The sequence below is a fragment of the Astatotilapia calliptera genome, chromosome 5 (genome assembly GCF_900246225.1).
Source record: "Astatotilapia calliptera chromosome 5, fAstCal1.2, whole genome shotgun sequence".
Lineage (NCBI taxonomy): Eukaryota > Metazoa > Chordata > Actinopteri > Cichliformes > Cichlidae > Astatotilapia > Astatotilapia calliptera.
Window position 1 is genome coordinate 5,862,276 of NC_039306.1, and position 20,760 is coordinate 5,883,035.

The 20,760-nt window shown below is 37.4% G+C and overlaps 2 protein-coding genes across 2 annotated transcripts in view; one reads left to right on the top strand and one right to left on the bottom strand.

Annotated features, from left to right (window-relative positions):
• necab3 (N-terminal EF-hand calcium binding protein 3) overlaps positions 1-12,049 on the bottom strand; it is a 42,726-nt gene extending 30,677 nt beyond the window's left edge. Inside the window, exons 1-2 of the mRNA XM_026166878.1 lie at positions 11,752-12,049; positions 7,298-7,322 (exon numbers count right to left, since the gene is read on the bottom strand). Coding sequence (XP_026022663.1) covers positions 7,298-7,322; positions 11,752-11,874 — 148 coding nt within the window. The 5' untranslated portion in view covers positions 11,875-12,049. The remainder of the gene's footprint in view (positions 1-7,297; positions 7,323-11,751) is intronic.
• A 606-nt stretch (positions 12,050-12,655) lies between these two features.
• On the top strand, positions 12,656-20,078 carry rbck1 (RanBP-type and C3HC4-type zinc finger containing 1). Its single transcript, XM_026166881.1, has 12 exons — positions 12,656-12,934; positions 13,308-13,452; positions 13,768-13,864; positions 15,473-15,671; positions 15,807-15,949; positions 16,057-16,230; positions 16,706-16,866; positions 17,613-17,709; positions 17,901-18,080; positions 18,171-18,269; positions 18,972-19,115; positions 19,215-20,078. The coding sequence occupies exons 1-12, from the start codon at positions 12,895-12,897 to the stop codon at positions 19,293-19,295; spliced, it is 1,560 nt and encodes a 519-aa protein (XP_026022666.1). The 5' UTR covers positions 12,656-12,894; the 3' UTR covers positions 19,296-20,078.
• Positions 20,079-20,760: the final 682 nt, after the last annotated feature.

Here is a 20,760-nt window from a genome sequence, read left to right on the forward strand (position 1 = left end):
CTGTTCAAGTGGACCCATACTGACACTGTTCAACATTACCTCTGACCAGAATGTGTAATGTGTTGGTCCAGACAACAAGCTGCTCTCGCCACTTTGGCCCACATTTTTTTTCGAATAAAAATCAAATCTTCTTTGTCACACAAAAAGTGTCTTTTGTTTTTTCCAGTCTCTTTCACTGCCTTTGTTTTCTCTGTCAAAATACAAAGAATTCTTACGTACTATAAATCATTTGGATCACCACACATGTACTAGTATCTTGGACAATTTTTAATTCATATTAAAAATCACATTTTAGTTGATGTGCATGTTGAAAGAGTGATTGATGTTTTCTTGGTTAGAAAAAAAGCATGACATATTAAAAGCTGGCCTTCTTTTAATAGATTTTAATAGACATATGTGCTGTTCCACTTATATATACTTTATGCAATTTCCTTATAATTTAATGCCGTCTGTGCTCAGTATGTTGACCCAGAGACTGTAGATCCTGCCACATGTCACAGCGCTGTACTCGGAAAGATTCCTCTTCATGGAGTGCCAAACAAGACACACAGCAACAAGGATCAGCAGCAACACTTCTCCATTTGATTGCCAATTGACAGCAAGTAGCAGTCTCCTCTGTTCATTTTGACATTTCTGGGTTAAATGTCTCTATCATAAAGGAAAAAACCCAGACAAATACACAAGCCTGAACATCATCATTTTTCAAAGGCTTTGAGTTGATGTCAATGACATCCTGACCCAGGGAACAGCACTACCTTGACTTTTTGACCTGTCTTAGGAGACATAAGGAGTATAAGTTGTAAAAACATGCAGATTTGCATGTTTACATTACAGCTATGTTTGCAGCATTAAATTAATTAAAAAATCCGTAATAATCCTGACAGAAGACATCAAAAGATTAAAAAAATATGTCTAAGCGTCAGGAAACATCTGGTTCCATCCTCATATCTGACACATCCATCTCCTCTGATGGATGTAAAGATGAGAACAGTGGATGCTGGAGCACTTATTTCTAAAATGGGAAATTCTTGTACAGCCAAGTGTTACTCTAAAATGATGTTGATCAATTATGATACATTATACAGTTGCATTGTTTGCCTTGAGATCACTTAAAGAGCAGGAAGTATTGAAGGAAATGTCTTCTCTTCCCCTCCTCGTGGGAGAATAAACTATGTGAACTGCATTTTACATGAGTACATACAGTATAACCTAGTTTAAATTAGCATCACCACTAAAATGAATGAAGTCTTCCAGCCATTAATCAGTGTTGAGTTTTATATAACAGAAAGGGGTGCACTAAAATGCCACTGACTTCCATTTGCTCTTTTCATCCTCTACAGTCCTATTAGATCAAATCAAATCAAATTCAAATTTTTGTCACATACACAGTCATATACAGTACGATATGCAGTGAAAGGCTTACACAACTGCTCGTGACCTAAAGGAAAAAAAAGGCTATGAATAAGATAGGAAATAAATATGAAAATTAAAAAGGGTAAATTTAACTAGGAAGGAATAAAATAAAATATAAAAATTAAAGTTAAAAATGAAATAACTGTACAACAACAGATTAGAATGAAGGGTAAATTTAACTGGGAAAGAATAAGATAAAATATATAAATTAAAGTTGAAAATAAAATAACTGTACAGCAAAATACACAAATACACAGTATAGAAATATATAAGAATGTATGAAGAAATATAAACATATATATACAATAACAGCAGCTGTACAAGTATTAAATGGAAATGAAGAAATATAATGTCCAGTGTTGTGCAATCCACATTTGTAAGCGTCTTGTGCAGTGCAAATATGCTTAAAGTGATTTAGTGATGAAGTGATTCGATTAGATGACCACGCATCTAATCGAATTAGTGTAAACAAAGTCCAGAATGTCCAGTGTGTGTGTAAGAACCATATGTGTGGGTCAGTACTATGTGATGGTGTGTCTGTCCTGCATGGTGCTGTTCCCGAACCAGGTTGAGATGTTTCCCGTCAGGATGCTCTCTATGGTGCACGAGTAAAAGTTCCTGAGCACCTTGGAGTTCAGTCGGAAGTCTCTCAAGCGTCTGAGGTGGTAGAGACGCTGTCGGGCCTTTTTCATCACAGTGTTGATGTGACAGGACCATGACAGGTCCTGTGTGATGTGAACGCCGAGGTATTTGAAGCTGTCCACTCTCTCCACTGGGCACTCGTTGATGACGGGGGTCTGGTAGTTCCTCTCCTGCTTAGTGCTGAAGTCCACTATCAGCTCCTTTGTCTTACTGACGTTTAGAAGGAGGTTGTTCCTAGATCAGCTACAGTCTCTAGCTACTAAACATTCACAAACCAAGTATCAGCTGATGTCCTTAAATTAATAAATCACGCATGGCCCACTGGCATATACGGTGTCTAAGCAGATCTCCCTTCCTAAAAAACATGACTTCTGAGGCTTTGTAATGGTCATGTTTCCAGATAATGTGAAGTTAATGCGATTTTACAGCAGCCAGTCCAGAAATGCTTTCAGAGAACAAACTTTCAGAGAACAAACAATGACTTTGATGTTGAATAATTGAAACCACAGTCTGCAAAATGAATCACTGTCTGCGTGTTTTTTGACCTGGTTTTAAAGAACACACGAGCTGCCTGAAACAGACAAAATACCTTCGATGCATTTTACATGGGGCATGATACTTTTAACTTTTTATTCGTGTAGTCAGGGTGTTTTTAAAATAAGACATTTCTGTTCAGAAAGTAAGGACAAAAAGACTACATGGAAACTATGCAAGGATTACAACTTGCTGACAAGGGAGAATCGTAAAAAGGATGGGCATTACCCGACCCGAACCCACACTCTAACCATTTATCACCGAAGCAGTTGTCAGTGCAGCTGTTTCATTTGAAAACAACAAATGTGTTGAACAGAGATGTGGAGGGGAATATTTGAAGCTGAGCGTGTAAAACAACCCTTTAAAGTGAACCAAAATTTAAATAGCCAAAGCCTCCATTTAACACTCCGTCGTAGAGAAAATTCCATTATAAAAGGAAGCGGCTTTAAATCATGCTGACGGTTGGGGCAAAAGCAATATGCATATATTGTTCTTCATTAGAAAGAAAAATCACTTAGGAGTTTCAAGATGTAAAAAAAAACATGTTTCCAAAGAAAGAAAGTGCTGCTTTTAAAAAAAAAAAAAAAAAAGCTAATGGGACACGGCCTGATCATATATAACATTTTCTCTTTACTTTAGTTTATAAAAGTCAGATTACTATAACAAAGTGTTCACAAGGCAAGAGTAAACAAGAACATGAAAGTGAGTACGTCCTGTAAAGTAGGGCACAAAGTAGGGCACATTCATATCTTTCCAAAGGTTAGTCCCATTGCAGACTCTCCTAAGAGGTTTATAAATTCCCCATGAATGCATCACTTCAATAGCAACAAGCATTACGAGGAAAGATGGGTCTTGATTCCTTTTGGTAAACTTCTATGCACTAAAATGCCCGCATCGTTACAGATTCTGGTATTCTTAGCACAAATGCTCTACTTAGGATGTGTTCCACCTGGCCACCTGTGAGAAAGTCTAAAGCTGCTCTATATCTTCCATATTCCAACTTAAGTTGCTTTTAGAACAAACAACCTATTGATTCTCCACTTCAGTAATAACATAACGCTGACAGGTCTTATCCACCACAGAGCAGATGTTAGAAGAAAGATGAGGTTTCATCTTCAGTCATAACACTGCAAGTGTGATCTGCTGAATATGGAGAAATAACATTTTTTCATAAGAAAAGTTGGGGTTATTTAAATTATTCTTAGGATTTCATGCACATTGGTCTCAGAGTAGTCATTAAAAGCAGGATGCAGTTGCAGTATAAAACTTTTGAATCATGATTTTAACTTAAGTTAAAAACTATAAGATTTTTTTCTCTTATGGACCTTAATTTGGAATAGCTGTCTAAGCTATTCCAAATTAAGGTCCATAAATTATTCTTTTCCGGAGTAGTAATGGAGAGAAAGTTTTATTTATTTATATATATAGCTTCAAAGTCTTTACAGCATACTGTTTAACTAGGAGTAACTGCTTGAAATGTCGAGCTACTTTCGGATTTTGTTTTTCATTAAATCTGGTTTCTGTCTAACCAAAACGTGCCCAATATTCGGTCTCATTTTAGCTCTTTTTAACCATTTATTCTCATTTTCTATTATTCACTTCATATGCACAGAAACTAGTTTTTAACTTCCAGGAAAGATCATGGTGTGGGTTAAAATACACCTCAACTGTAAACAAATACATAACGCATAGTATATAAAAATATACTATATAAAAGGTTGTATCAGCAGGTGTGATCGAAATACAATTGTTATACCATATGAGCTATGACACAAGACACTATATATAAGTTATTGAATAATATTGTACATTTATTATACATCCAAGACAAAACTAAACATAAATTATAATATTGCTAATATTTTTTAGATATTTACACAGAGACATTCTAATAACTATTTACTCAAGTTTATTATCCATCATTGTTACTATAACCATAGTAACACTTTATAAGTTTTACCAAGACAGGACGTGCTTAGTAACTACCACGTTTCTATTATTCAGTGCATTCTGACGGTGTCATCATATTATATTCTTCGCCTAATTCCAGTGGGATTTATATTTCAATTACTAATGAAAAATAACTAGCAGGGGTTGTAGGAGAGAATATTTTCTTTGAGTTTTTCTGTCATTATAACGAAACAGAGAATACATTTGGCTGGAAGCAACAGAACAATTCATAATGTCAAATTCCTGTCATAGGAGATTGTTAAGAGCTGCTGAGAAGTAATTGTTGTGTGGAGGTAGACCCTGTATACGCTATAATGTCCTACTGATGTGCACTTCTTCTTGATTTGCTTTGGCATGTTATTTCATCTGATGTTAGAAATAAATATATCTCTCTTACAGAGCAGTAAGGGTGCTGAACCTGCTGTACATGTGTTTTTTTCCTCAATCATAGGGCTCTGGTGACAATCTATATGCCAAAAAGCATTTGATTCTGTTAGATGAATGGTATTATTTTACATTATGGATGGAATTATCCTAGCCTATCCTATCCTATGCTATACTGTACTATATTGAAAACAATAAAATACATACAATAAAAATGAATATATACCCAAGACTATTCAATTGATTTCATTTCAAAAACAGAAGAAGATATTTGGAATTGAGGTAAAGAAAAAGAAAACCGAGTATGAGATGTTAACAGACAAGCAAAAGTTTACCTTTTGAACCTGATTATAGGTCAGACTAAATGTGCAGTCCTTAATGTTCAAAACCATTTAGTAAGTAGACATATTTCTGATAACAAAAATGTTTGAATAAGTAACTCCCTTGAAAAAGTTAAATGTAAAAAAACTACATAAAGTAGAAATGCATTTCAGTCACAACTGAGATAGAAATTCATGATAATTTTAAAGAGCTCTTTAAAAACTGAAAAGCAAAGCATGAAAATTAAAGTAAGATAGGAAGCCAAAGGTCCTTTCATAATAACACAAGAGAAACGAGATACAGTGGTTAACAGCATGCTTACTCTCGAGGAGAATCTTTAGCTGGAAATTAGTCATTTGTTTGTTATTATAATATTTATCTAATTTCTCTACCAAGGCTGACTGTTGGAGGTCCTGCATCAAATTACCTCAACATCCATGACAAATTTATTTAGAGCTTGGACTCCAAACTCTAAGCTACTCCCTGATTATTGCCCAATAATCAGGGAGTAGCTTAAGAAAGGGATATGAAATAACTAGATTGACCTAATTTACAAAATATATATTACTGAGATGACTCCATTGGTCTCAATGTTCTGTTTATTTAAAAACACAAAGATGATTTAACAAAAAGAAATAAAGCTTTGTTGGAGCATAAAAAGAGGACAGTTCTTCTTCTTCTTCTTATTATTATTATTATTTATGTTTTCACTTTTAGGGCCTAAAAAATGTAAATGCTGACCCATCAGAACTTTGCCTTTCCTAAAATTATCGATTGTGCACTTAATACATGCCAAGATGCATCCCAGTATGGTAGATGTTGATGTGAGCCAGTCTTTTTACGTATTTTCTTCTGTAAATAAATCTTAAATCTAAAAGCGTTCTCTCTTTGCACACTAAGAAATGCGTGCCTTCTGTTGCACTGTCAAAAGCAATCACAAAATAAAAATGGATCATTTTGTGCCTCAATGAAAAAAAGAAAATTGCATCTGACACAATGACAAATATCAGTTTAGCAAAATCACAAAATATTTTTTTCTCAACAAAACAAGTCTCTGGTGTAATACAAGAGACATACACACATACAAGAGACACGGCAGCCGCTTTTGCAGTCATCTTTGTCTGTTTACTTAATTTATTAATAATCCCAGAGCAAATACTGCATAAGCTACAGCTTCACTTCAATCTAATTTCCTGAAAATTGCTCATGAAAACTATAATGAACCAATCTGAGGGGGAAGTCTGTACAACAAAAAGTAATTTCATTAAAATTAGCTGAATGCATTAAACATCACGCACCAATAATATTGATGCATTAATGCTGGAGTCTCCCGGGGCTACTGGCACAAATAACAACTACAGTAAGCGCTTGCAATGCTTATATCTTCTCACTGCCAAATTTTACAAACCCAAGGTGCCCTTAAGAGCCCTATACAGTGTGACGTAGGAGGCATCTACAGGTGCATTCACTGTGCATTCAGACCAAACTGATCCGGCTAACCGACAGTGAGTATGGAGCTACAGTATCATTGTGAAGTAGCACAGTTCTTGGTAGACTGTGCCATTACCATGAGGTAAAATGAGTAAAACAAACAACTGATTATGACACAGACATAGGTATGTGTACAGATGTCCAACTCTTGAAATACGAAGTCTATCCTGTACGCATTTGGCAATAAATTTGTTGCTAGAAAAAATATCTTGGCTGCGGCTGTGTTAACATGACTCATAATAATTTGTAAACAGCACCCGCAGCACCCAAACAATGCAGTTTGACAGGAAGAAGCTTTATTTTGTGTGGCATGTTCTTCCAAGTTTGGGCTACAATCCAGAATCTCAGAATAATTTTAATTGGGTGGAAAAACTTATTCAAGCATGCAGAGGAAAGAAGATTCACTTGAAGAGTCATTCATGCAAATTCCCCCCCCCCCCTTTTTTTTTTCTCCATCCAGATTGTTTGGGGCATAATAACAAGTGGAAGGATGTGGAGAAATAACAAGCATGCATTGTGACAAATTATTCATCACCAAGCATATTATGTACTGTTTACTCACCGTTTTTGTCTGCTCTGCGGAAAATCTGGAAAACAAAAAGAGGGGGGAGAGGATGGTTTTTATTTCTAGCATAGGATCACTGAAGGGATTCTTGCAATAAGCAGGTGTAAATTATTAAGAATCATGGCAGTTTGTCAAAAACATAATAGGATGTTTAACGCCTGCGGTTCGTTTATCCTGGTGCACAGACTAGAAAGATGACAAGAAGAAGGACATTTACAAAGGCTGTTATACTCTGCATGAGTGAGTCATGTTAGGTTGAAAGCAAATTGATAGTGTCAGTTCTAAAATAGGTTGAACAATTATCATTCTAAAGTAAACAGTCATTTACTTCAGAAGTGATAATTGTACGGTAACGCCACACTATGTTTATTGTCTATTTGTTTGACTCACTAATGCTTTTTCATTAATTTCTTAGGAGGGCCAATATGGTAGGTAGTAAGAAGGATAATCATTTGCTATATGTATTATACACAATTCTGTTAAATATACAGTATGCAATAATATGCAAGAGTAACAGTAAGTCACAAATAATGGGGACTCCAAACACAAGATACTATCTGATCCACTTGCAGCTTATTTTCTCTGGCATGCAGCTTTGTCTGCAAACAACACAGAAGTCCACCTTTCACTAAATCCTTTTTTCACTATGAGCATCTGAACATTTGACAGCAGGAAAAGCAGAAACAAAGCTCCTGCATTAGTTTACTGTTTTGCTTACTTCAACATAGCCATCGTATCAGTTTTATAACGCGGTAACAATGTTCGTTTGAAGCCATTTCATGGATTATCAGTCTAATCACAACGATGCTGCGCTGTATATAAACAATGCTGTGTAATCTTAATAGATTTGGCTTCCTCCATTCTGTTCCCCGTGGGGGACTCTCATGTACAAAACTGGCTTGAATTAACAGTAGCGGATGGAGCACTTACGTCAGTTGTATTATTTAATACACCAATGATGACTATACGAAGACAAAACTATGACTGCACACACCACATCACTCAGCTGCAGCAAAAAAACACCAAAACAAATACAGATTTTGTTTTATATATATATATATAACTGGTCTGTGTTTGATAGTAGTTACTGTTGCAATTGTTATGGAGTTTAAAAAAAGATAGAATCTTCTTGTTTTTAGCTGAGTTTTGAACCACCAGTAATGGCAACTTATAAAAAGCCCACTTCTCAAGCTGAAAAAAACACCCATCAGATAAAATCAACAGTATAGATTATTCACTAAAAGTAGAAAAATCACTAAAACTGAGGAAAGCCATTTGTTTTCTGACACGCAAAAGACAAATGTCCACACAACAGGATAAAGCTCAGGGTTGATCCTGTAAAGCCTGTGCGACTGCTTTGAGAAAAAGAGTTGCTTTTTGGTCAACATGTAAAAATCTACTTGTTTCATTTCTTTTTTCTTTAGCTCAGTGAAAACATTATTGTCCAGAAAATAGAAAGTGGACTGTTTGGCTTCACCAAACAACATAAAATAGAAGCAAAACAGAAAGCTATACCAACACACCATCAATAAATAACAGCGGTAAAACAGGGCTTTAGATCTAGATTTAAAGATCACAGCCACAACACAGCGACTAAAGTAACTATTGTGAAGGCTAAATATATTTTTCAAAGCGTTTGAATACACAATCAAATAAAACTCAAGTCTACTGTGCACTGAGATGTGTTTCTTGAAAATATGAACATGAAACTTAGATTTTTAAACCAATTTTAGTTTAATCTGTGCACTATAATAAGAATTTCACAAATATTAATGCAGCCACACAAACAAACATATATGTGCATTTATAGCTGTATGCAGCTTGGTTGTCATTCAGGTGAGCAGAAAACAATAGCTTCATTAAGCGAGTTTGAATGCAAGATCTGCAATGAAAACAACAGATTCGTAATTTGTTCTCTTTTATTGATTCTCTTTCACTCCCTGAGACATTTATGTCCAGTGTTAAGCAGCACAACTGCCGTGCTCATTGGTTTTGACCTACAGTTTATTAATCCTGCAGAATTTGGTCCTCGTTTTAATTTGCTATAGGTCAACAAGCTCAAGGTTTGCACTTGTGCCCTCAGTGTGTCTGTCTGTCTCTCCACTGCTTCAATCCTGACTTATAACAAGAGCCGGGTCATAACGACTCACTTCACGAAACACTGGCTGCTCTATTTTTGATTCCTCATCCTATTAAAAGCAACATTGCACTTGGATTGCACATAGAAAGGACAATCAGAACACTCTACTTATCTTACATGAATACAAATTTGATGTTGTACCGGCTTTAGGGTTCTGTCACTGCACAATCTCAGTCAGCAGCTTGTTCTTTTTCACTTTGGCACTGTGACCCATCTAGCCAACATTTTCCACTCCTCCTCTATTCCAGGAAGATCAGGTATAGCGTTAAATGTGTTTGTTGTTTGGCTGTGGCTTTTGACTCTCCGGTGTCAGGAGACGATAATGCATCATTTACAGCAAGCCCAGGAAAGGTCAGACCTGCTTCCCATTGTGTTGCTGTTCTGATGTCATGGTAGAGGGTATTAAGACGGTGGGTTATCTCAGGCTCTGCTTTCACACCACTTGGTGCAATGCTTAATAAAAAAGACATAACATCACCAAAACAACCCTAATAAATATGCTTTGTTGTTAGTAAATGCCAGATGATTTACTTTCTGTGACAATCCAAAATATCATATTTTTCTTTCTCAGTAGCAGCAAAAGAAGAGAAGAAGCAGAAATAAGTGCCAGGAATCAAGAAAGCCTAAGAAAAGCAGGCCTGCTGCATTCACAAAACAAAGACTCTAAGAAGAGTAGCCAACAATGTAAATGATGAAACAGCCTCATACAACCCTAGCACAATCAGTCACTTTTAAAGGTTTGCTTTTTCTTTGATTTGTTGCAATCTTTGCATCTCTAATGTTAGTGACTGGCTCAGTATCCTGCAATTGATGCACTGATGTGCAGATCTGTCTGCAAATTAAAGCTTATATGTTGCATGCAAAACCAAGCAACGTGCTTTTATAATAAATCAGTTTAATTGTTACAAACAATTACAAAATGTTCTGAATCAATTAGCATTTAGTCATTAATCCCCTGTCATTCTGTTGTGTATGTCTCGTAACCACTTGAAAATCAGTAGGTAGCACTGCAATAACAAAGGGTTCACATTACTCGCTTTTACTTTAGGAACACAAAATCTTTATGCAGACTTAAACCTGTACTAATGGAAATGTCAAACCAACACAAAAGATTAAAATTCTTAAAATCTCTCAGCTGTCCCAGGGGAATATTTGGTCAATCTACAGCTAGGAATGTTTCCAGTCTTGGAACATGGTGCTTCTGCACCAAATAAAGGTGGAAAGCAATAAAAAGAAAGAATGAGGAGAAAAATGCAATGCACAGAGCAACATGGCACTTAAATTCAAGACAGCATGTCCGTTTCTGACTGAGACTGATTATTATTGTATTCAGTACCGTCTCCTACACACAGTGTTTTAAACAATTTAAGCATAATTATATTTTGAGCATAGAACCGTCAAGCTGAATGGTCTTTTTTGTGTGTTAGTGCTCAGTCAACAGAAAAGCTCAAGGCCGAAGACTGAATATGAGAAGCACTTCAATCACATACCCCATTCAGGGACAGTGCACACTTTTAAATAGACATTTCTGCAAAAGTAATGTCCTTGTCTACACAAGGTTGTAGTCAAAGGGAAATGGAAAGCTTCAAGCTAGTGAGAGCTCAGATTTGGAAACATCACTGGTCTGCTAACCTCTAACAAGATGACAAGCTGGATGGTGGTTTCTATGGCAGCATTGCAGGTTAATAAGGCTGTTACTGTTTTGAGCACAACTTAGGGTAAGCTGCGCATTATAAATCATAGCACCATTTTTGAGTTGATCACTTAGTTTGTTTGTTTGTTTGTTTAATACATATATATTGAATAGGTTCACTGTTATGCACGTATTGCCTCTGAAAGCCCAGAAGTGTTTGCATCTGTGCGTAACAAAAAGAGGAGAACCCCCAGCAGTCCCTAAACCTGTCAGACTGGGGGCTTAATTTATCATGCAGAGACAGCAGCTGCAGCTGCAGCTTTTCCTACTTTCCTACGCACACGCGCGTACATGGCGAAGCGCACACCACACAACATCTGATAAACAATACTGTAACGATGCAGTTTTCATTTCCACTAAATTCTCTAGAAAGTAATAAGTAAATAAGAGGGAGAGAGAAAAAACATTTAAATTTGCAGCACTATATCAACTCAGACCAGATCTTTTCTTTTCTTTTTTCTTTTTTTTTTCATTCAATCTAATATTATTTGAACAATGAATATATTTAGATTTACAGTTAATATAAAAAATACAAGAAAAATGAATGAAAAGCAAAAGCGTCAACAATGTGTTGCATCAGTAACACTAATACATGAGTAAGAGAGCGGATCCACTCACATCATGAAAAATAGTAAGCCCCTGTCCGGCATTGTGCGGCGGCTGCTGTTGCTGCTGAGCCCGAAGATGCTTCTGTTTGGCCGACTGCAGGCACATAGTGATCATCTCTGTACAAGCCAGCATCTTCGACCGCAACGAAACACGTCTAAATCAAACTGTTGAAGTCTAGAAGGCTAAAGTAAAATGAAGATGTTGCTATGGACGAGATTAGGGCTCCAGGTGCGAGAGATGACAAGTGCAAGCAGGCAGGCGGGGACTCGGGGACGCTCTGCAACTTTGTGGTGCGCAGCTGAACAGACCCGCCAGCCCCTCCTGCTGGAGCCGCTGTGATTGGCTCGTTTATCAGCATCTGGATTAAACTGATCATCACTAAAGCTTCTTATCTTCCCATAACCCTTTGTATATCTTTTTTTTTTCGGTTTGAACGCAAAGACACACTATTAAAACTAGAGCTGCAATATACGACCAACTTGCCCTCGGAGTGCTCATTCATCGCCAGAGATGTTAATACCGATAAAAAAGGGCTTATTTTAAAGGGCTTCCGTTGTTCTTAAGTTAAATATACAGCGAATGTAATTAATCTGAATTAAATATTAGGTCCAAAGTTGTAAAACCTGAATGTTAAAATGAGTTCAGCCTTTGACATACACTGCCATCTGCTGGATGCGAGAAGTCACCATTTCAGATGGGGGTTTTTTTGTTTGTTTTTTTAAAGGGGGTGAATTTATAATTAGATTTCATGCATCGGCTGTTATTTATTTTTGGACTTATTCGTGTGGTTTTTAGTTTTACAATAATGCATTTAACTGATTTAGATAGGAACAAAAAAGTGTCAACGAGGGGTGGAGCGAAATAAATTCCAAAGCGATCCTTTAAAAATATCTCTTCCTGGGCGTGAGTCAGTTTCACTTTCCGTTCTACCTGACAGGGACTGAGAAGTGAGAAAGCGACGCTAGAGTGGTACTTCTGACTTCTACTTGGCTCTCTTTGGCCCTATAGCTGCCTTTCTTAACCTTAAGCCGAACTTGGAAAGGCTCTGTCGGATGAGGACTGAGGAAGTATTGCCTGAAATAGTTTTAAAGGCAGCTGTGTTTCGTTACAGCTGCCAAGCAGCTTAATAATTTTATTACCTCCCGTGTAGTAATGGCTTCAGAGGTGGCACCGAGGGTCGATCTGACTGAGGGTAAGCAGCTCAATTAACTTTCGATTTTGTTATGAAGACTCCAAATACTTCTTGACAACTACGTTTTATAAGATCTCAGAGCTGTCCTAGTAAAACAGAAAGCGTTTTGTGTGTGTCACTACTTGCTATCGATTTCTTAGTGTAGAGATTGTGAAAGTGTCACTGTTGTTTTGGTAAGACTCAACGCTTTATATTGTCAAAATCAACAGACAAGCCACTATCAATTTCGTAATGTTCATTTACCATTGCTACGTACGTGTATGTTGGCATAGAGGATAGAAAGAAATCAATTGATAATACGAAGAATTAAAGAAAAACGAGTTATGCTGACAATAAGTCACGTGACGCCCCTCTTCCTTTGCTCGCGATGAAGCGGAGGAGCTTGCCCGGTCTCTGACTGAAGCCCTCAGCAGCGGGGACTCTGAAGAAGCAGCTAAACTGTGCCAGAGGCTGACTCAGCTCTCCGTCCGGGTGTCAGTCAACATCAACAGTCAGATCTACCCCCAGGAATCCATAAGGTGGGACACAGCAGTGTGTGGGGATATGCCTGTGTGTACTTCCCTGTTTCTTAAAATGCCTCCATGACAGTAACGCTGCTGTTTATGGGGGAAGAGTTCCCCTTTTTATTTTTAGATGGGCTCTGTTTTAATTTGGAAGCATGCAATGTAAACAAGAATTAAGGCCAAGTGCCAAAAAAAACAAAACATGCATATATGACTGTTTGTCTGTGGTTACATGCTGGAAATACCAAAATAAGAACACGAATGAATGGACATGAATGTTCAAGTGAAAATAGTAGAGGGCTGACATGTTCTGTTGTTCCTGTTCTACAGGTTGAAGGTTGGAGTGGAGGATGGACAGTCAGAAGACAATATCCCTGTGATTCTTGAGGTTGCTACTGGCATGACAATTGCACAATTAAAAGACAAGGTACTGATGTGAAAGCACACGCAACACAAGAGGCAATTTTCTTCTGTTCTTTTATTATTATTATTTTTTACGTAAATATTTTCTTACCAACCTATGATACATTACACATATAAAACCTAAAATGGAGCTGAGCTATGATCTATTAAAGGCTACTTGTGAAGTTTTCTTGTAACCAAAAATGTTTATGCATCACTCATAATAATGCAGTGAGTGTATCATGGAGTGTATCATTTGTCAGTAAAGCCTTGCCCCTAAATGCAATTCAGTATTGTTTATATCAGTGTTTATCAGCAAGCAGTCTTTTCTATTTTTATTTTAAATTCAGCTTTATTTCAGACTTCGTGTCCAAAGTGAGTTTGCTCATTTCAATTTTAGTCTTGTTTTTAGAAGTTTCACTGTTAGTTTTACTGTTTTATTGTCTAGCACGTATACACTAAAGGTAAAAGTTAGGAAAGTCATTATAAGTATTATAAAGATTGTAAGTATCCTATTACCTTAAAAACACAAAACGTTTTTCAAACAGTTGACTCATTCTTGTAGATATCCAAAGTCTTAATAAACATCTTCATCAAAGTCTCCTCAGCCAAGCTGTGATAACAAATTTTTTGTTACGGTTTGGAGGAGGACTCAAGCGCAGGACTCCGGTTCTGATGCTCACAAGAAGGATTTATTTACAATTCACCTGGTGTATATACAAGAAGGTGCGGGGGGTGCTATATACAGCTGAGTGAGGGAAGAAGGGGTCTCCAGGGAAGTCCAGGGGGGAAGCACGCGTTCTTCAGATCATCCACACAAACGATCACAGGCTCACACTCCGACACTGCCACACAGAAATCACACAGGGGAAAATCCAGGAAGCTCTGTAGGCAGGGAGTCAGGGTTAAGTACGACACACAACGGAAAATACTCTTAACTAGACTTGCTGTAGCTTGGCTTCACTAACGCATGGTAGACAACGATCCAGCGATGAACAGCAGTCGCCTCCTGGTTTAACTGCTGATCGTCTTAATGAGACCCAGGTGTCTTATCTGTCGAGGGCCTGGGCCAAGGGCGTGAACCCACAGTGAGTTTCACGCCGGCGAGAGAGAGAGAGAGAGAGAGAGAGAGAGAGAGAGCTGATCAGCTGATCCGCCTGGCCGTGACATTTTTACCAAACGAATAAATACTAAAACTAAGGATGTTTCCTCTTTTCTATTTTTTATTTCATTTGAGTTCATGTTCCAAGTTCACAAAATCATTTCAGTTGGTTTTATTTTTCCAAAGTCTAGTATGTATTATTTTTTTTAAATGTTAGTTAAGTAAAAGTTTTTTCACATCTAGTTTTAGTTTTCAGTTTGGTGTTAGTTAACTATAGTAACCTTACCACATACACACAGTAGCAAAGTTGTGCACCGATTCATACAAAAACAGCCCCACAGTGCTACAAGAGATCAAAACCCTCCTGACCATTCTTGATGTCTTCTATGCATTAAAGTGTTTATTACCCTTTAGGAAGTGGTAGTACACCAGCTGGCTTATGTTATTGTCTTTAAAGTTTCACTGCATTTTGTTAAGCCACATTGAAATTCCAGTGGACAAGTTACTTTTTCTTTTCTTTTATATTCAAAGATCAGCCAAGATTTTGGGTTCCACCCACTGCTGCAGCGCTGGGTGATTGGGAAGCGGCTAGCTCAGGACCAGGAAACATTATATAGCCATGGGATTCGAAATAGTGGAGACCAGGCTTTCCTGTTTATCAGGTCTGCCCATGCTGTTCATCTCACACGGCATCAGCACAACCTGGACCAGGAGCAACAACGTATAGATGGTAAGTAGTAAACAGTTGTCTTACCTTTTGAACGATAAGAAGAAGTGCTTTGGCTATGATAAATACAGACAGCAAAGTATGCCGTATTGATGTTTAATAACACTGAAGTTTTATACAATTAAAATATATTATTAGGTATCATGGAGTCGATGCAATCACTGCAGCTGTTTCCCAGAGGTCTGGATGGAGGTGGTGGTGAGAAGATAGTTCCTCCTCCTCTTCCTCCTAGAGACCAAACTGCTACTGTACCCAAGCCTCCTGTGGCTCCTAAACCTCAGGTCAGAACACAACTAGACCCTGCTTTAGCAATGGGCCTGCACATATAATTGTTTAAATACAGTAGTGCATGTTTTAGAGATGTGTAAACATATTGTATGTCTTGCAGTTGGGATGGGCCTGTTCAGTGTGTACATATCTGAACAAGCCAACACGTCCTGGCTGTGAGATGTGCGGAGGGGAACGGCCAGCAGAATACACTGTGCCTGACATCTACCAGCCAGATGAGGAGGAGATTAAGAGGATCCAGCAGGAAACACTTGCCATGATGCAGTACGAACAGGTAAAAGTGCTGCTTGTTAAAAAACAGCTAAAATTAAATCCTTTTAACACGGTCTCACATTTATGTGTGAAATAACCCTAATCACCTGGGGTCATGGGAAAACCTGAAATATTATAGGAAATAAGATTTGTGCTTGACAGGTTTTAAAGAAAAATTTAATGTTTATATTAAAACATCGGTATATTTGTTATAAAAGAAACAGACAGAAAGAAAGAGAAAAACCATCAGTTTAATTAACTCATTAAATCTTGTTTTTGTGTCACTTTTTTGTTTAAATTCCACATTTTAAACTGCGCATTGTTCCTAGATGATTTGCCACACATTACCATTAAAGAATAATGAGAGCTGACTTTCGGGCCACAATAAAACTTCTCAGCTTTCACTTTCTATCTTCGGGAAAAGCTAAATTACTATGTTTGTAATGAGTCATGCAGTTTATCTGAACCTCTGCTGCGCATGCTACTCTGTGATAAAGGCTCAGCGGATGGAACGAGAAGAGAACTATTTGCACTTGTTGGCAACAGAAGAACAGAACCTTATCCCAAATGCCAACGAGGCAGATTGTCCAATTTGCTTCAGTAATCTGCAGCCAGGAGAGGGCATCGTGCTCAGAGAATGTCTCCATACCTTCTGCAGGTATGACAGAAAATAGCTTTGTAACATGACAGAAAAATTATCAAATTCTGTCTGCTTTCTTGGTCACTTTCTGATTAGCTAACATTGACCTTTACACCACCCATACCATATCCCAACTTCCCTGCTGCTAGACCTTCGCAATAACGTCCTTTACCAAAGTGCATCTAATGTCATCATCAATTTGATGCCTGTACAAATCTAGCCATTGCATTTACTACTGTTACTACTAACTGTACAGTGGAGTTACATGACACACTTGACTTACAACTGACTTTTGAAAAAAGAGCCTTTATTTAAAAACAAAACAGAAAAGATTTGGCATTTTAGTAGTATGAGTCAGAGGGGAAATATGCAGGAAATGGTCTGGGGGAGAACTAGGCCCCTGCAATAGTCTTTCTCATATGGGCTGCCAGCTCGGCAAGATGGGCTACAGTGGTGAGTTTTCTTGCATGTACTGCCTGGTTCACTCACAACATTTCAGTGGGATTTAAATCTTTAGCTAATTTATTCTGTACCCCTCAAGCATCTTTTTGAACCATGTCTTGGTGCAAGTCTTGTTTTAGACCCGAAACACCTTCTTCTCCTATAATTTTAACTACATGTGTCATTTCTTTTGTGTATATCAACTTTATGCATATGCAGTGTTTCATATGTATGCTCGTTTTGAATAATAAGAGTCAGTGTATGCAAAATGTGCATTGTGCTTAATATTTTATGTATATAATGACGTGTATGTGATTACTCAGGGAGTGTCTAAAAGGGACAATAGTAAACAGTCAAGATGCTGAGGTGTCCTGTCCTGACAACTGTGACAGCAAATTACTGGACCGAGAGATCAAAGAGGTGAGTGTAAGCCACGGGGACACAACCTTAACCTTCACATGGTCTATGTTTGACAGTCATACATCACCTTTCCCAAAAAATAACACAGACAATAACTTTAAGAGAAGCAAATATGTTGACAGCCACACAGTATGTAATCTCTTACTCTTCATATGTCTCTGTTATTGTTTATGGTATAATCCTGGGTCCAGCTGCTCACGGAAGAGGAACACCAGCGGTTTCTGGAGTTGCGTCTGAGCATTGCAGAGAGCCGCTCAGAGCACAGCTTCCACTGTCAGACTCCCAACTGTCGTGGGTGGTGCATCTATGAGGATGAAGTCAATGAATTTCACTGTGAACTCTGCGACGAAACCAACTGCATTCTCTGCAGGGTACCTTTGTTACGTTAATACCTTAACTGAACAAAGTTTCATTTCGTGTAATAGAGAGGGCGCCAGATGTAAAGGACGTATATTTTTCAGGCCATCCACAAAGACATGAATTGCAAGGACTACCAGGATGACCTGCGTGTAAGAGCAGAGAATGATGAAGCAGCTCAGAAAACTAAACAGATGCTGGAGGTAAGTCAACTTTAAAGTGCTTTGTTAATTACCCTGAACAGTGAAAATCTATGAATGCTGGCAAAGCAAAGCAATGTGGATCAAGAAGCAGAACACAAATGACATTACAAACAAAATAATACATTGTCTGTTATCAAGGACTATAATTTTTCTCTTATCCAGAGTGAAATAAACCAAATAGGCAATTTTGTAGAATCTTAACCCTGTAAAATAAATCATAGAACAATCAGTCATTTTTTTTACAATTAAATGTTCTTTCATTAATGGCTGCTTAAGGAGGCAGTTTCCAAATCCTCAGGTGTATCTTAGACTAGTGTCGTTATTAAGGGTGAAGCAAGCTTTGGGAAGCCTTTGTTTCTCTGTGGCGGAAACAAGGGCTGTGGTGATCTGTTGCGCTCTTAACACCTTCTGTCTAATAACCTTGTGGTATTCAACACATGCTGTAAATGTATCTGTTCTGTTTAGTTGCATGCAGTGGCTAGGTCCATCTTTTATATGCAGGCTATGGCAAGGATTTAGGCATTGGATTGATATGGGGCTTTACTTTATGGAATCCAGCAAAGTTAGATCATATTATATTCAGATTTTGAGTCAAGTGGATAAATTGTATTATGTTGATGTTTTTCTGTACTTTTTAAAATCACCCTCTCAGGCATTTTCCTCTATGGCTACTTCACACTGTTTCACTGTATTCAACTACAGAGCCTGCTGCAGAATGGGGAAGCCATGAAATGCCCACGGTGTGACATCATTGTCCAGAAAAAAGATGGATGTGACTGGATCTGCTGCTTGATGTGCAAAACAGAAATCTGTTGGGTCACTAAACAAGCTCGATGGGGCCCAAATGTAAATATATATGCATTAAGATAGATAAACATATTCAGAAAGGTTTCTCTATTGTGTGTCTGAGACATGGTTCTCATTTCTTTCTTTTCTTTTTTACAGGGCAGCGGTGACATAACTGGTGGATGTAGATGTCGAGTCAATAATCAGCCCTGTCATCCTAACTGCCAAAACTGTCACTGAGGGAAGAACACTAATGAACTCATATTAGAACCTCCAGTGAAAGCGATTACACTGTCTGGATAAATTCAAACCACATCTCGTGCTCAGATCTCCGATTTAATGGTAGTTTGATTTATTTCACCCTCTCTTTCACTGGTATATGGACAAAACTCATCATCTATCTTGCTTGCAATGCATCCAGGTGTATTAAAAACTGTTGTTAGTACAGTGTGAGGGGGAAAACAGTTATACTTGGAGTTTTTTTGCCACAATACCTTCTTATCTCTAGCTATTGCTTTCTTCTAGTTCAATGAGCCAATTGTGATACTATTTACTTGAGTTTGGATTCGACTCAGAATTTATCAGAACACGCATACTGAGGTAACATTTTACTTTTCTGAACAAAGATGCAAAAGGTCTTTGTGCTTATACAGTATATAATATTAGCACTCCAAAGATGACGGTGCATGATAAGGGCTTTCTTGTTTATTTTGTCTATAAAGTCTGATGATAAATAGCAATATTTTTCATTAATTTATTTTACAACTAAGAATTTTATCTATCAAACACCAGGGCAGTTGTGGTTATAAGTACTATTAAGGTCTTACCAATATAAATGGTCAGCACTTTCTGTTTAAAGTTACTGTTTTTGTTTGATATGTTATTAAAATAAATGGCTGGTTATGGGATTGTTCAGTCGACAAATCAGACTTTTCTTTTTGTTTACATTGAATGAATGTACTCATAATGAAAAACAGATTGCGCTAATGCACTTAATGGCTATAAAGTATCATGTGTATAATGTCTTTCTCTGCAACTAATTCCTGTATTAATTCCTAAAGAATTACAGGAACTAAATTACTACACATAAATTATATGTGATGTTGCATTAAAGCTTGTTGTTAGGCTTTACATTCTATGTCTTGAGTCATGAAGCACCATGTATTTTAAATATGGACATTATGATGTAACTGTATATCTAAACAGATTTTAAAAATGAGCTTAAGATCAGCTCAAGCATCTGACGATGTTCAACTTTGTCATCTTCTGTATCCTTAATTATTATTTCTTATTAGAACCATAGCACTAATCTAAATATGTTAAGAAGCCTAAGGAACTGAAGTCACAAAGGACAATTGAGGCTAATGTGGTCTAGCAGAAGCCGTCAGAGGGCAGCTAAAACCTGAATTTGAGAAATCCTGAAAAACACACTATATAGTCATAGAAAATATTCTGAATAAAAACGTAAGCCTGAATCCAAATGCATAAAACCTTTTCACTCTAGTTTATTAGCATTCTCTTGTACAACTTTACATTAGTAGACAGTCCAATAGTAACAAAAATAAACATAAAAGGCAGATAAATCATTTAGTGCAATGAAAATAAATGAACACCGCTGAGTGCAGATACGTCCTGCATTACAATGCTCAACAACTAAGCTCTTAGGAGCATAAGAGCATCCTTGGACATGTGCCAGTCACCTTCA